The 12,460-nt window shown below is 44.1% G+C and overlaps 1 protein-coding gene across 1 annotated transcript in view; it reads right to left on the reverse strand.

Annotated features, from left to right (window-relative positions):
• Positions 1–12,460, reverse strand: part of FER1L6 (fer-1 like family member 6) — a 135,070-nt gene that overhangs the window by 91,167 nt on the left and 31,443 nt on the right. The window contains exons 15-16 of the mRNA XM_019974110.2: positions 7,694–7,814; positions 6,032–6,132 (exon numbers count right to left, since the gene is read on the reverse strand). Of these exons, the coding sequence (XP_019829669.2) occupies positions 6,032–6,132; positions 7,694–7,814 (222 nt within the window). The remainder of the gene's footprint in view (positions 1–6,031; positions 6,133–7,693; positions 7,815–12,460) is intronic.

Below are 12,460 nucleotides of genomic sequence, written 5' to 3' on the forward strand. Positions count from 1 at the left end.
CTCAACATTAGGAAAACGAAGATCATGGCATCTGGTCCCATCACTTCATGACAAATAGATGGGGAAACAGTGGAAACTGTCAGACTTTATTTTTGGGGGCTCCAAAATCACTGCAGATGGTGACTGCAGCCATGAAATTAAAAGACGCTTACTCCTTGGAAGAAAAGTTATGACCAACCTAGACAGCATAATAAAAAGCAGAGACATTACTTTGCCAACAAAGGTCCGTCTAGTCAAGGCTATGGTTTTTCCAGTGGTCATGTATGGATGTGAGAGTTGGACTATAAAGAAGGCTGAGCGTTGAAGAATTGATGCTTTTGAACTGTGGTGTTGGAGAAGACTCTTGAGAGTCCCTCGGACTGCAAGAAGATCCAACCAGTCCATCGTAAAGGAGATCAGTCCTGGGTGTTCATTGGAGGGACTGATGTTGAAGCTGAAACTCCAATATTTTGGCCATCTGATGAGAAGAGCTGACTCATTTGCAAAGACCCTGATGCTGGAAGGGATTGAAGGCAGGAGGAGAAGGGGATGACAGAGGATGAGATGGTTGGATTCCATCACCGACTCAATGGACATGGGTTTGGGTGGACTCTGGGAGTTGGTGATGGACAGGGAGGCCTGCCGTGCTGCGGTTCATGGGATCGCACAGAGTCGGACATGACTGAGAGACTGAACTGAACTGAACTGATACAAGTTCATAAGAGCAAACCCAAAATAATGCAGTTATTTTGCAATTCCTTTATTTTACAAATTTAACACACACCAAAAGGTTCCTAAAAAGTGGTATGTCAAGCAAATATTTTAGTTTCAAAACTGAGCTATGTCCTTATATATTTTTTCATTTTATTTTATTTTTAAACTTTACATAATTGTATTAGTTTTGCCAAATATCAAAATGAATCCATCACAGGTATACATGTGCTCCCCATCCTGAACCCTCCTCCCTCCCCATACCATCCCTCTGGGTTGTCCCAGTGCACTAGCCCCAAGCATCCAGTATCGTGCATTGAACCTGGACTGGCATCTCGTTTCATACATGATATTTTACATGTTTCAATGCCATTCTCCCAAATCTTCCCACCCTCTCCCTCTCCCACAGATTCCATAAGACTGTTCCATACATCAGCGTCACTTTTGCTGTCTCGTACACAGGGTTATTGTTAGCATCTTTCTAAATTCCATATATATGCGTTAGTATACTGTATTGGTGTTTTTCCTTCTGGCTTACTTCACTCTGTATAATAGGCTCCAGTTTCATCCATCTCATTAGAACTGATTCAAATGTATTCTTTTTAATGGCTGAGTAATACTCCATTGTGTATATGTACAGCTTTCTTATCCATTCATCTGCTGATGGACATCTAGGTTGCTTCCATGTCCTGGCTATTATAAACAGTGCTGCGATGAACATTGGGGTACACGTGTCTCTTTCCCTTCTGGTTTCCTCAGTGTTTATGCCCAGCAGTGGGATTGCTGGATCATAAGGCAGGTCTATTTCCAGTTTTTTAAGGAATCTCCACACTGTTCTCCATAGTGGCTGTACTAGTTTGCATTCCCACCAACAGTGTAAGAGGGCTCCCTTTTCTCCACACCCTCTCCAACATTTATTATTTGTAGACTTTTGGATCGCAGCCATTCTGACTGGTGTGAAATGGTACCTCATAGTGGTCTTGATTTGCATTTCTCTGATAATGAGTGATGTTGAGCATCTTTTCTGGAACTTTCTTGCTTTTTCCATGATCCAGTGGATGTTGGCAATTTGATCTCTGGTTCCTCTGCCTTTTCTAAAACCAGCTTGAACATCTGGAAGTTCACGGTTCATGTATTGCTGAAGCCTGGCTTAGAGAATTTTAAGCATTACTTTATTAGCCTGTGAGATGAGTGCAATTGTGTGGTAGTTTGAGCATTCTTTGGCATCGCCTTTGGGATTGGAATGAAAACTGACCTTTTGCAGTCCTGTGGCCACTGCTGAGTTTTAGCCATCACATTAGGCATATACCAAAAGAAAGTGGAAAAACAAGCATTCCCCAAATCATTATGGGACCTGGACATCAATTCCCATTCTCATTTGTCTCTCAGAAACAGTACAGGGACTTCCCTGGTGGTCCAGTGGTTAAGACTCCAAACTCCCAATGTAGGGCACCCAAGTTTGATCCTTGGTCAGGGAACTAGATCCCATATGCCACAACTAAGACCCAGCACAGCCAAATAAATAACTAACTCTTTTAAATAAAGAAAAGAAACGTTAGTGCATCATTGCTTAATCCTAGTAAAAAAAACCTTGGCTCCGTGGCTTCATCAGCTTTCCCACTGCATTGTAGAAAGTATACTTGCAAATCTCTGGAATTTTAGAAATGAATTTTCACTAGGTTTGAAAATTGTTTTTCTTATATTTTTTAAAATATACAAAGGACTGAACAGTAACACTTTGAGAGATGAAGTTTAAAATGTGCTCAGTAGAAAAAGGTTATGAGTGCGATGAACTAGAAATGGCTTTAAACGTGGGAAAATAAGATATTGCCTTCATCAGCAATAATTTAAATGCAAATTAAAATTGATGCCATTTTCACTTATTAAAAACTGGATAGTATTCAAGATTGAAAATATTCGAGAGGGAAAAGTCACTCTCTTCTATTACGATAGAAGAGTGTTAATTATTATAATGTTTAGGAGGTAATTTGACAGCACTTATCAATATATAAATGTCCATATAATTTGATCCAAAAATTATACTAGAATTCTATCCTTTAAAAATAACTGAAAGTTCTTGCAAAAAAAGATGTTTATACAGTAATGCTTATTGTAGCACCATTTATAGTAGCAAAATAAATCAGAACAAAAATATCAGGGGCTAGTTAAATATTACATGATACATATCACATAACTAAACAGTGGGGTCAACCATTAGTTACCACTGTAGAAAGATGCTGGTGATACATTGTTGAGTGAAAAAGCAAGCTGCTGAACAAAGTGCAATATTTGTAAAGAAATAGAGCATTCTTATGAATGTGTATGTTTGCAAATGCACAGGAAAAAACCCAGAAAGACCAATCAAACTCTGCTCTCTGAGTGGGATTGAAGAGAGAACTGAGAACATTTTTACCCTACCCATCCTGCGTTTTGTTGTCGTTGTGAGATGAGCCTGTAGTACTTTTGTGATGAAAAGAATCAGTTACAAAGGAACAAAACGGGGGTAAGATGCCAAACCTCCCAGCTCGGGGTCCCACACAGAAGCTCTGCCTGGTGGCAGTTGAAGCTTCGCCAGAGATTCTCTTTGGGCCTACTAGTCATTGCATTTTCTCTTAGTTTTTAAGAAGAATAAAAGGATTCTATTTTGAGGAAGGCGTCTTGTCACATGTCTACCTTTCTTTCCTAGAGGCAGAAGGAATCTGTTCCACTCCCAGGATGGATCAGCTCTAAGAAACATGATGAACGCTTCTAATCTCTCTCCCTTCCGCACAGGGGGAGAAATAGCTTATTTCCCCCTCAGAATGGGGGTAGATAGATGACTTTGGCTCCTGACTCTGATCATTCTTCATCTTTTAGACCCGCCAACTGTGGGCTGTGGGCAGGCTCCTCACTTCCACATGGCAGGTGGTCTGGTCCTTCTAGGGGGAAGCCCCAAAGTCAAGTTGCTCAACTGCCAACAGGTTGGGGGAACCACAAAGTGTCCTCGACCTCAGGTCCAAACTGCTTTCTTAAATCCCTATTTACCAAATAGAAAACAAATGTCTGATCCCTGTCTGACCCTCATGTATATTTTTCAGTTGGTTTAAAACTTGCAGAAAAGAAAGGAATGATTATCACATCAAGCAACCTCCTAGTAAAGAAAAATTTTCCAGCTATTAATTTGCCCACAATTTCTAAAAATGATCATGAAGCTTTTAAAAGATACTTCAAGGGAATTGCAGGTGGCACTTAACTCACAGCAGGAGTAGCACTGATTCATATTGCTTCTGTGAAAAACAGAAGAGAAATCAAGATAGAAAAAACACATATTTATCTCTCCGCTTTCTTCCTTTTTTTAAAAAAAGTAAAAATACTCGGGTAGTTGAGAGATTAGAAAAGACAAAACTTGCAAGACAAAACTTGCAAAGCAGAACACAGGAATTTAGCTATCTGCTGTCTATTTGTTTTTTTCTTTCCATCAAATGAAATGCCACTCCTTTTCCATTCATTCTATCATGACAAATTCTCACTGTTTGCTCGAGTATTGACTGATTCATTTCAAGAGTTAATCCAAGGTGTTTCCTTTAAGGGAGGCAGCCTCTAAGATGGCCCCCACGATCCCCGCCTCCTGCTGTTCTTGCCATCATATGATTCCTCCCCTTTGAATATACATTAGTCCCAGGGATTGGTTTCTGACAGAACCCATCAAGACTGATGGGCTGTCACGTCCAAGATTAGATAATAAAAGACCATGATGTCCAGCTTACTGGCATGTCCTCTCTGACTCTTCTGTCTCACACACTCTGATGAAGTCAGTTGCCACGTTGTGAGAGGTGGCGTGGAGAGGCCCATATGGCAAGGAAGTGAGGATGACCTCCAAACAACAGCTGGCAGGGAGCTGCAGTTCTCAATCCTCCTCAATCCAACAGTTTATAAAGAACTGAATTCTGCAAATGACCATGTGAGTGATCTGGGAAGTGAGTCCTTCCCAGATGAGCCCCAAGGTAACTCTAGACTTAGACAATGCCTTGAGTGCAGCCTGGGATAGGTTCTGAGCAGAGGACCCAACTAAGCCACATCTACATTCTTGACCCAAGAAACTGTGAAATAATAAATATGTTTTAGTCACTTAAATTTGAGGGTTATTTGTTACTCTGCAATTGGTAACTGACATACCCTACTCATTTTTTTATTATATTGTCTACCTCCTGGAGTAAGAGTCATTAATTGGTGCTTATTAATGTAGTGTACAAAAACTTCTGTTAAGTAGCATTTGATACAATTTATCCATCTAACTGGGAATCCCTGGTTGGTCAGCAGTAAAGAATCCATCTGTAGTGCAGGAGATGCAGGTTCAATCTCTGGGTCAGGAAGATCCCCTGGAGAAGGAAATGGCAACCCACTCCAGGATTCTTGCCTGAGAAATCCCATGGACAGAGGAGCCTGATGGGCTGCCGTCTATAGGGTCACAAAATTCAAGTACAACTTAACAACTAAATCCCCACCACCAGCAGCCAATTGCCAAATAGTTGTTGCATGTGTGCTAAAATTGCTTCAGTCGTGTCCAACTCTCCGGACTAGCCCACCAGGCCCCTCTGTCCATGGGATTTTCCAGGCAAGCATACTGAAGTGAGTTGCCATGCCCTCCTCTAAGGAACCTTCCTGAGCCAGGTTATGAATCCACATCTCTTAAGTCTCCTGCATTGGCAGGTGGATTCTTTCTTACTAGTGCCACCTGGGAAGCCCAAATAGTTGCTGCTGCTGCTGCTACTGCTGCTGCTAAGTCGCTTCAGTCGTGTCCGACTCTGTGGGACCCCAGACGGCAGCCCACCAGGCTCCCCTGTCCCTGGGATTCTCCAGGCAAGAACACTGGAGTGGGTTGCCATTTCCTTCTCCAATGCACGAAAGTGAAAAGTGAAAGTGAAGTCGCTCAGTCATGTCCGACCCTCAGCGACCCCATGGACTGCAGCCTTCCAAACTCCTCCGTCCGTGGGATTTTCCAGGCAAGAGTACTGGAGTGGGGTGCTGTTGCCTTCTCCGAAATAGTTGCTGAGTACCTACCAAATGCAAAGAAGCATGCCAGACACTAACACTGCTAGCAATTTTCTTGTTTCAAAAAGAATCTCTGCAGTAAGTCTTTCTTTTCTTCCCTTTTCCTTTTTTTTTTCCTTTGCTTTATGTTTTAGTAAAGTATCAGAAAGCAATAGTGAGCCCACAGCAGCTAAATTACTGAACAAAAGAAGATGGATGTAACACTACTCAATGTTCATTTGACTGCATGTGAAATTGACTATTTTCTAAGGTAAGTAAAAGCTGATTCTATACAGCTCAGCTCCCCAGATGCCAGCTGTCCCTCCAGTACCTGCTTTGACTGATAAAGTCACTGAGCACCATCTTCATCTTCTCTTCTGGGGCTTCCTCTGAAATCTTAATCAGTTCTTTTACTTCCTCTATACCTTCTTCCTGAAAACAAACCACGGAGGTGGAGGGATGAGAGATGGGAATGAAACTGTCATGGAGACACTGATTCTAACATTCACAGAAATTATATTCAGCTCATATTTTGTTTTGAAAAGGAAAGAGGCAAGAGATGACACTGTCCGTGAGTTATGTGAGCTGGAAAGGGATATGTGAGAGGAATCACAAAGGGAAGGTGCAAGATGCCAAAGCAGCATGTTCCCTGGTTTTCTTTACCCCCGGGGGCTTGGGTGGGACAGCGTACATTTATTGCACGTAGGTACTATTTTAAATGGGCTTCCCAGGTGGCTCAGTGGTAAAGAATCTGCCTGCCAATGTAGGAGACAGGAGTTCAATCCCTGGGCCAGGAAGATATCTGGAGGAGGAAATGGCAACCCATTTCAGTATTCTTGCCTGGAGAATCCCACGGACAGAGGGGTCTGGTGGGCTACCATGGGGTCACAAAGAGCTGGACACAACTTAGCAACTGAGCACGCATGCACACTGTTTTGAATACTTTCACACATTCAATTCCTCAAAGAATTCTGAAGGAAAAGAACAAGATATGATAGGAGAGGGTAAGAGGAAACATCAAAAAGCTTCTCTGAGGAAGTGCTCGAACCTGAGCTATGGAGGCTGACTGGGCTTCCTTGGAGAAACAAGATGAGGAAAAGCAGCCCAGGCAGAGGGAAGAGCATGGAGGTGGCTAGCTTGGTTTCTTTGAGACACTTGAAAGGAGACCACTGTGCTTGGAATAAAGTAAGGAAGAGGAGCCTGTGAGAGACAGGACCAGAGAGGTAGCAGGGCTTGACTTTGGAGGGAATTATCTACTGTTCGGAGAAGGCAATGGCAACCCACTCCAATATTCTTGCCTGGAGAATCCCATGGACAGAGGAGCCTGGTAGGCTGCAGTTCATGAGATCAGTAAGAGTCGGACACGACTGAGCGACTTCCCTTTCACTTTTCACTTTCATGCATTGGTAGACTTAGGATTTTATACTAGTTGAAGTTAAGATCTGTCAACTTTGTGAGAATGCTGTCCATCCCCTGACCTTTGGAGATGAGGAAAATGGTCTATCCTTAGGTTCTATGGGCCTTCCAGGTGGTACTCACGGTAAAGAGCCCACCTGACAATGCAGGAGACTTAAGAGAGGCGAGTTCTATCCCTGGGTTGGGAAGATCCCCTGGAGGAAGGCATGGCAACCCACTCCAGTATTCTTGCCTGGAGAATCCCATGGACAGAGGCGCCTGGTGGGTTTCAGTCCACAGGGTCACAAAGAGTCGAACACGACTGAAATGACTTAGCATGGATCATACTAGGTGCTATAACAGGTAGAAGCAGAGCAGGGATTTGAATTTGGAGAGCTTGATTTAAAGGTGAGGAATTTTGCAAAATGTATTCTCATTTCCCTGGGTTCACATGGCAGGAGCCATGCGTCATCCAAATGCAGAGGCCTCAATTCTTTGGTATTTGAACTGAGGCCAAGACCCTCTTCTGAGTGGGAAAAGATCCCCTTTGCCTCCAGCTTCCCAATATTTGAATCCATCACCCATCAGAGTCACCTACCAGGAGGTCTGCCATCTTCTCCAGCATGTTGGACCAATGCAGCCTAAACGTCTGGTCTCCCCAAGAACTGACAAAGTAGACACAGGGCTTCTTGGCCTCAAATGGCAAATAGTTGTAATTCCTGGGAAAACACATTAGGTCTGGAAGTTAGTTGGCAATCAGTGTTTTTCAGGCAATTCCGGTCACATGTTCATGTTTCATACATCCTGGGTGGACTGGGGAAAGGATGGTGATAAAATAGTCACATTAGTAATGCCACCCTTAGCCTCTATCTGGGGACCTATGAACACTAAGCAATGAACAGCCATATGGCTACAATGAAGAGGTAGTAATGGCTACCACTCTGACCCAGGGCAAAGCTTAGAATGAGCACCAGAAGGCAGGGTTCAATTGGCAAGCCCTCTTCAAGGAAAAATTCTCTTTCTAATTGAGAGAAGGGAGAAAAACTAACATTTTCCTTTCCCTTTAAATCTATATGCTAAGAACTGACTATGTAAGGATCAACTGAGATAACAGAGGTGAATGTATTTTATAAACTGAAATCACTAGAGAATTGTAAGAAGGTAAAATAATATTAATGAGGATGAAGTCATGTGCTTCAAACTCAACTCTAACATTCCATGGCTGCCATCCATCCATCCATCCATCCAATGTTGGTTGTTGCTGGGCATTAGTGCCAATAATATATTGATCGGTGACCCACTTGACTAAGAAAGGACCGGAGAGATAGCAAAGTAGCTGGAAGGGGAGACATGGAGCCAAAGAGAATGGTTGATGGTGATGGTTGGATATGCTTAAATGATGGTGAGAAAAAGATAGTTCAGAGGATGAGACTGAAGACAGAAAAGAAGGGACTAACTGGGAGAATTCAGTTCCCAAGAATGTGGATGTGGAAGCAGGTAAGATGGGAGAGATGTAGCCTAAGGTTGAAGTTCCCTGCCTAATGACAGCTATATTCTTACCTAGCTCTGCCCCCAGCCCCCTGAAATTTTCCCACAAACATCTGGGTGTGAAGAGAAACATGTAATGCAGGCAAGAGCACATTTCTTGTCATGGGCATTGCTTGGACAGGGGCCCTAATAAATGTGGACAGTGTTAGGAGTCATGAGCTTCTAGAGGTTGGGGTGGGGGGAAAGTGAAAGAGAGAGCTTTGTTTCCATTCCAAAAGCTACAGAGGACTTCAGCCTGAAAGAACGCATGGTTGTTCTTTTTAGCTCTCCAACCTAAGTCTCTTCTAGAGGCCATAAAGTTAGCAAAGATGCTCTGTGGTCTGTTCTGCAGAAAACAAACCAGCAGGCAACCATTCAGAAGAGAAGCCAAATAAGTCCTTGGCAGAAACTGAGGTTATGATTACAGCACGGGAACAAAATAAAACTTAACAAATAAGGAAGGTCAGAAACTGCTCTTTCCTTTATCTTGTTAAAAATGATGGCACTGAGAAAAACAAATGTCGTATAATAGGGCTCATATGTGGAGTCTAGAATTGAGAGAGATGAACGTATTTGCAAAGCAGAAATAGACACAAACGTAGAGAACAAACTCCTGGATACTGATGAGGGAAGCAGGGGTGGGATGAACCGGGAGACTGGGACCGACATATATACACTATTTTGTACAAAATAGGTAATTGATCACAACTTACCGAATAGCACAGGGAACTCTACTCAGTGCTCTGTGATGACACAAGTAGGAAAGAAATCTTTATTTTTCCTTTTGAACTTTTTATTTTGTATTGGCGGCACTAGTGGTAGAGAACCCGCCTGCCAATGCAGGAGACGTAAGAGACAAGGGTTCGATCCCTGGGTCGGGAAGACCCCTGGGGGAGGGCATGGCAACCCACTCCAGTATTCTTGCCCGGAGAGTTGCACGGACAGAGGAGCCTGGAGGCCACAGTCCACAGAGCTGCAAGGAGTTGGACACAACTGAAATAACTTAGCACAAAGCAATTAACAAAGTTGTGATGGTTTCAGGTGAACAGTGAAGGGACTCAGTCACACATATACATGGATCCATTCTCCCCCCAACCCCTGTCTCATCCAGGCTGCCACATCACATTGAGCAGAGTGGGAGGAAATCTTAAAAGGAGAAGATATATGTATACGTATAACTAATTTACTTTTCTACATGGAAGAAACTAACCCAACATTGTAAAGCAACTACGTGTGTGTGAAGTCGCTTCTGCTAAGTCGCTTCAGTTGTGTCCAACTCTGTGCGACTCCATAGATGGCAGCCCACGAGGCCCCGCCGTCCCTGGGATTCTCCAGGCAAGGACACTGGAGTGGGTTGCCATTTCCTCCTCCAATGCATGAAAGTGAAAAGTGAAAGTGAAGTTGCTCAGTCGTGTCCAACTCTTAGCAATCCCATGGACTGCAGCCCACCAGGCTCCTCCGTCCATGGGATTTTCCAGGCAAGAGTACTGGAGTGGGGTGCCATTGCCTTCTCATGTCCAACTCTCTGTGACCCATGGACTGTAGCCCACCAGGCTTCTCTGTCCATGGGAGTCTCCAGGCAAAGTAATTATACTCAAATAAAAATTAAAAACAGATTATGGCACTGAGAATCCTGCAACTAAATAAATTCCTACTCGATGTTGTGCTCTGTCCCAAGGTTTCTTTGCTCTGGATGATTCTGTGCTAACGGTGTTCAAAGCCTCTGTGTCTTTGGCTCCCAGGTCCTCCAGATCTTACTGGATCTACAGGGCTCAGGATGCAGTATTTTTCTCAGGCAAATGACCATGCAGATGGAGAGCAGCAGATGGGAGGGTACCACGTTGCCAGCAGGAAGAGACGTCTAACAGTTTGAATGGCTGCACTGATGTGCCATCAGCCTTGTGACTCGGGGCAAGGGTAGGCCTGGAACCCTGAGAATCAAATGGTAATCTGACTCTGGGCTTGTGCTCCAGTCTCATTCTTGCACTCCAGCCCCATAAGTAAATTATATGTAAATGCACATGCTTTAGAAAACTGGAAAGCCCAGAGCAAATCCAAGGTGATGTTTCAAGAGTCAGGCTAAACCACTCCTTATAAGGTGGTATTTCAATGGAGGCAACAGACAAATAAGTTGTATGTGTGTGTTTGTACATGTGTGTATGTGTGCTCATGGGTGTGGACACTGTGAGTGCATAGGCATATGTGTGTATGGGCATGCCCAAGTGTGTTGGGGTATATTCTATTATAAAACCTTCTAATTCAGATGCTGCCATTCTTGGCTTACCACTATGTGGACAGAGCTTCAATATAGTGACAGGAATATACAGAAAACCCCCAAACATCAGCATGACTTAATTTGGTCTCTTTGAGTGAGCCAGTTAGTACTGATGTGTGGCCCGCTGAAGGATTCTGTAGCACTCTCATCTCCTTTAAACCCTTCCCATACTACATCTCCTGATATTACCATCACTATCAGCAATGGGCTAGTCTAACAAGGTGGGGATGTTTTCACTGCCTGGTCCCAGAGAAGGATGCAGAGTACCACTGAGAGCCTCAGAAAAGCCTCCCAGAGCTGCAGATCCTGCTCAGTGATGTCCTCAGGTTTGACACTGGACAGAAAAACCATTAAAGGATGGGGAAGTTTGGGGTCCTTTTTGGTGCATGTAAGGGAGGATGGGCCATCAAGCATGGCTGCCAGGGGGCCAAAAAGACCCCAAAGAAGGTGGTCCATGGGAGAGACAGGATTTAGAAAATGTGCAGCCATGCCCAGAAATGAGAGGACATGCATCCAGGGTTATTTTCACTTACTCCTTCCTACTTTGTCCCAGACAATCGCTTTCCATCCTTAAACTCATCCTCGCTCTTTAGGGTGTCACCCTTTTGTGACCTTTGCCAACTCTTCACCTCCTCCCCCTCCCACTCTCTTCCCCCATGGTATCTGGTACCCAACTCGGTTATAGCACTTCCTTAGCTCATTCAAAAACAGGTACGAGTATCTACTACATGCCCGGTGCAGAGATGAGCAGATACAAAGGTGAGCAAGACACAGTCCTTTGCCCTCTGACTGCTCACCATCTGATAGAGAGACAGACGAATAAAAACAGGTGAATGCAGCGTGAACAGTGTTTGATGGAGCTCAGTGGAGAAGTCCAAATCAGCCTTGGGATTCAGGGAAGGGAACTTGAATTTACTCTTGAAAGGTAATGGGAGCTAGCCACTCTGAGGATGATGCTTATTGCCTGGCAGAGGCAAGAGCGTGTTCCAAGGTCCACATGGAGCAAACAGCAGGATTCGTCTGGGGAATGGCACTGGAGAACTGGTGGAATTTGGGGAATGGCTGGAGTTTATTGTAAAGAAGTGGATGGGGATCAAATCAACAAAATATGGCCCCTGAGATTAAGCCTGAAAGGCATAGGCAGGACTTCCCTGGTGGTCCAATGGTTAGGAATCTGCCTGCCAATGAAGGGGGCACAGGTTTGATGCCTGGTCTGGGAAGATTTCACATGCCACCAGGCAACCCAGCCCACGTGCGACAACTACTGAGTCCACACTCTAGAAGCTTCGAGTCACAACTAATGAAGCCCACACGCCCTAGAGCCTATACTCCGCAACAAGAGAAGCCACTGCAACCAGAAGCCCTCGAACCTCAACTAGAGAGCAACGCCTGCTTGTTGCAACTAGAGAAAGCCTGTGTACAGCAACAAAAGACCCAGCAATGCCAAAAATTAATTATTTATTTATTTTTTAAAAACCACAAGCAGCCAATGGATAATGTCAAACTGGGGAGTGGGGAGTTCAGATGGATAGTTCGGTGATTTCCTTGATGCAGGTCCAAGCC

The sequence above is a fragment of the Bos indicus genome, chromosome 14, assembly GCF_029378745.1.
Source record: "Bos indicus isolate NIAB-ARS_2022 breed Sahiwal x Tharparkar chromosome 14, NIAB-ARS_B.indTharparkar_mat_pri_1.0, whole genome shotgun sequence".
NCBI lineage: Eukaryota > Metazoa > Chordata > Mammalia > Artiodactyla > Bovidae > Bos > Bos indicus.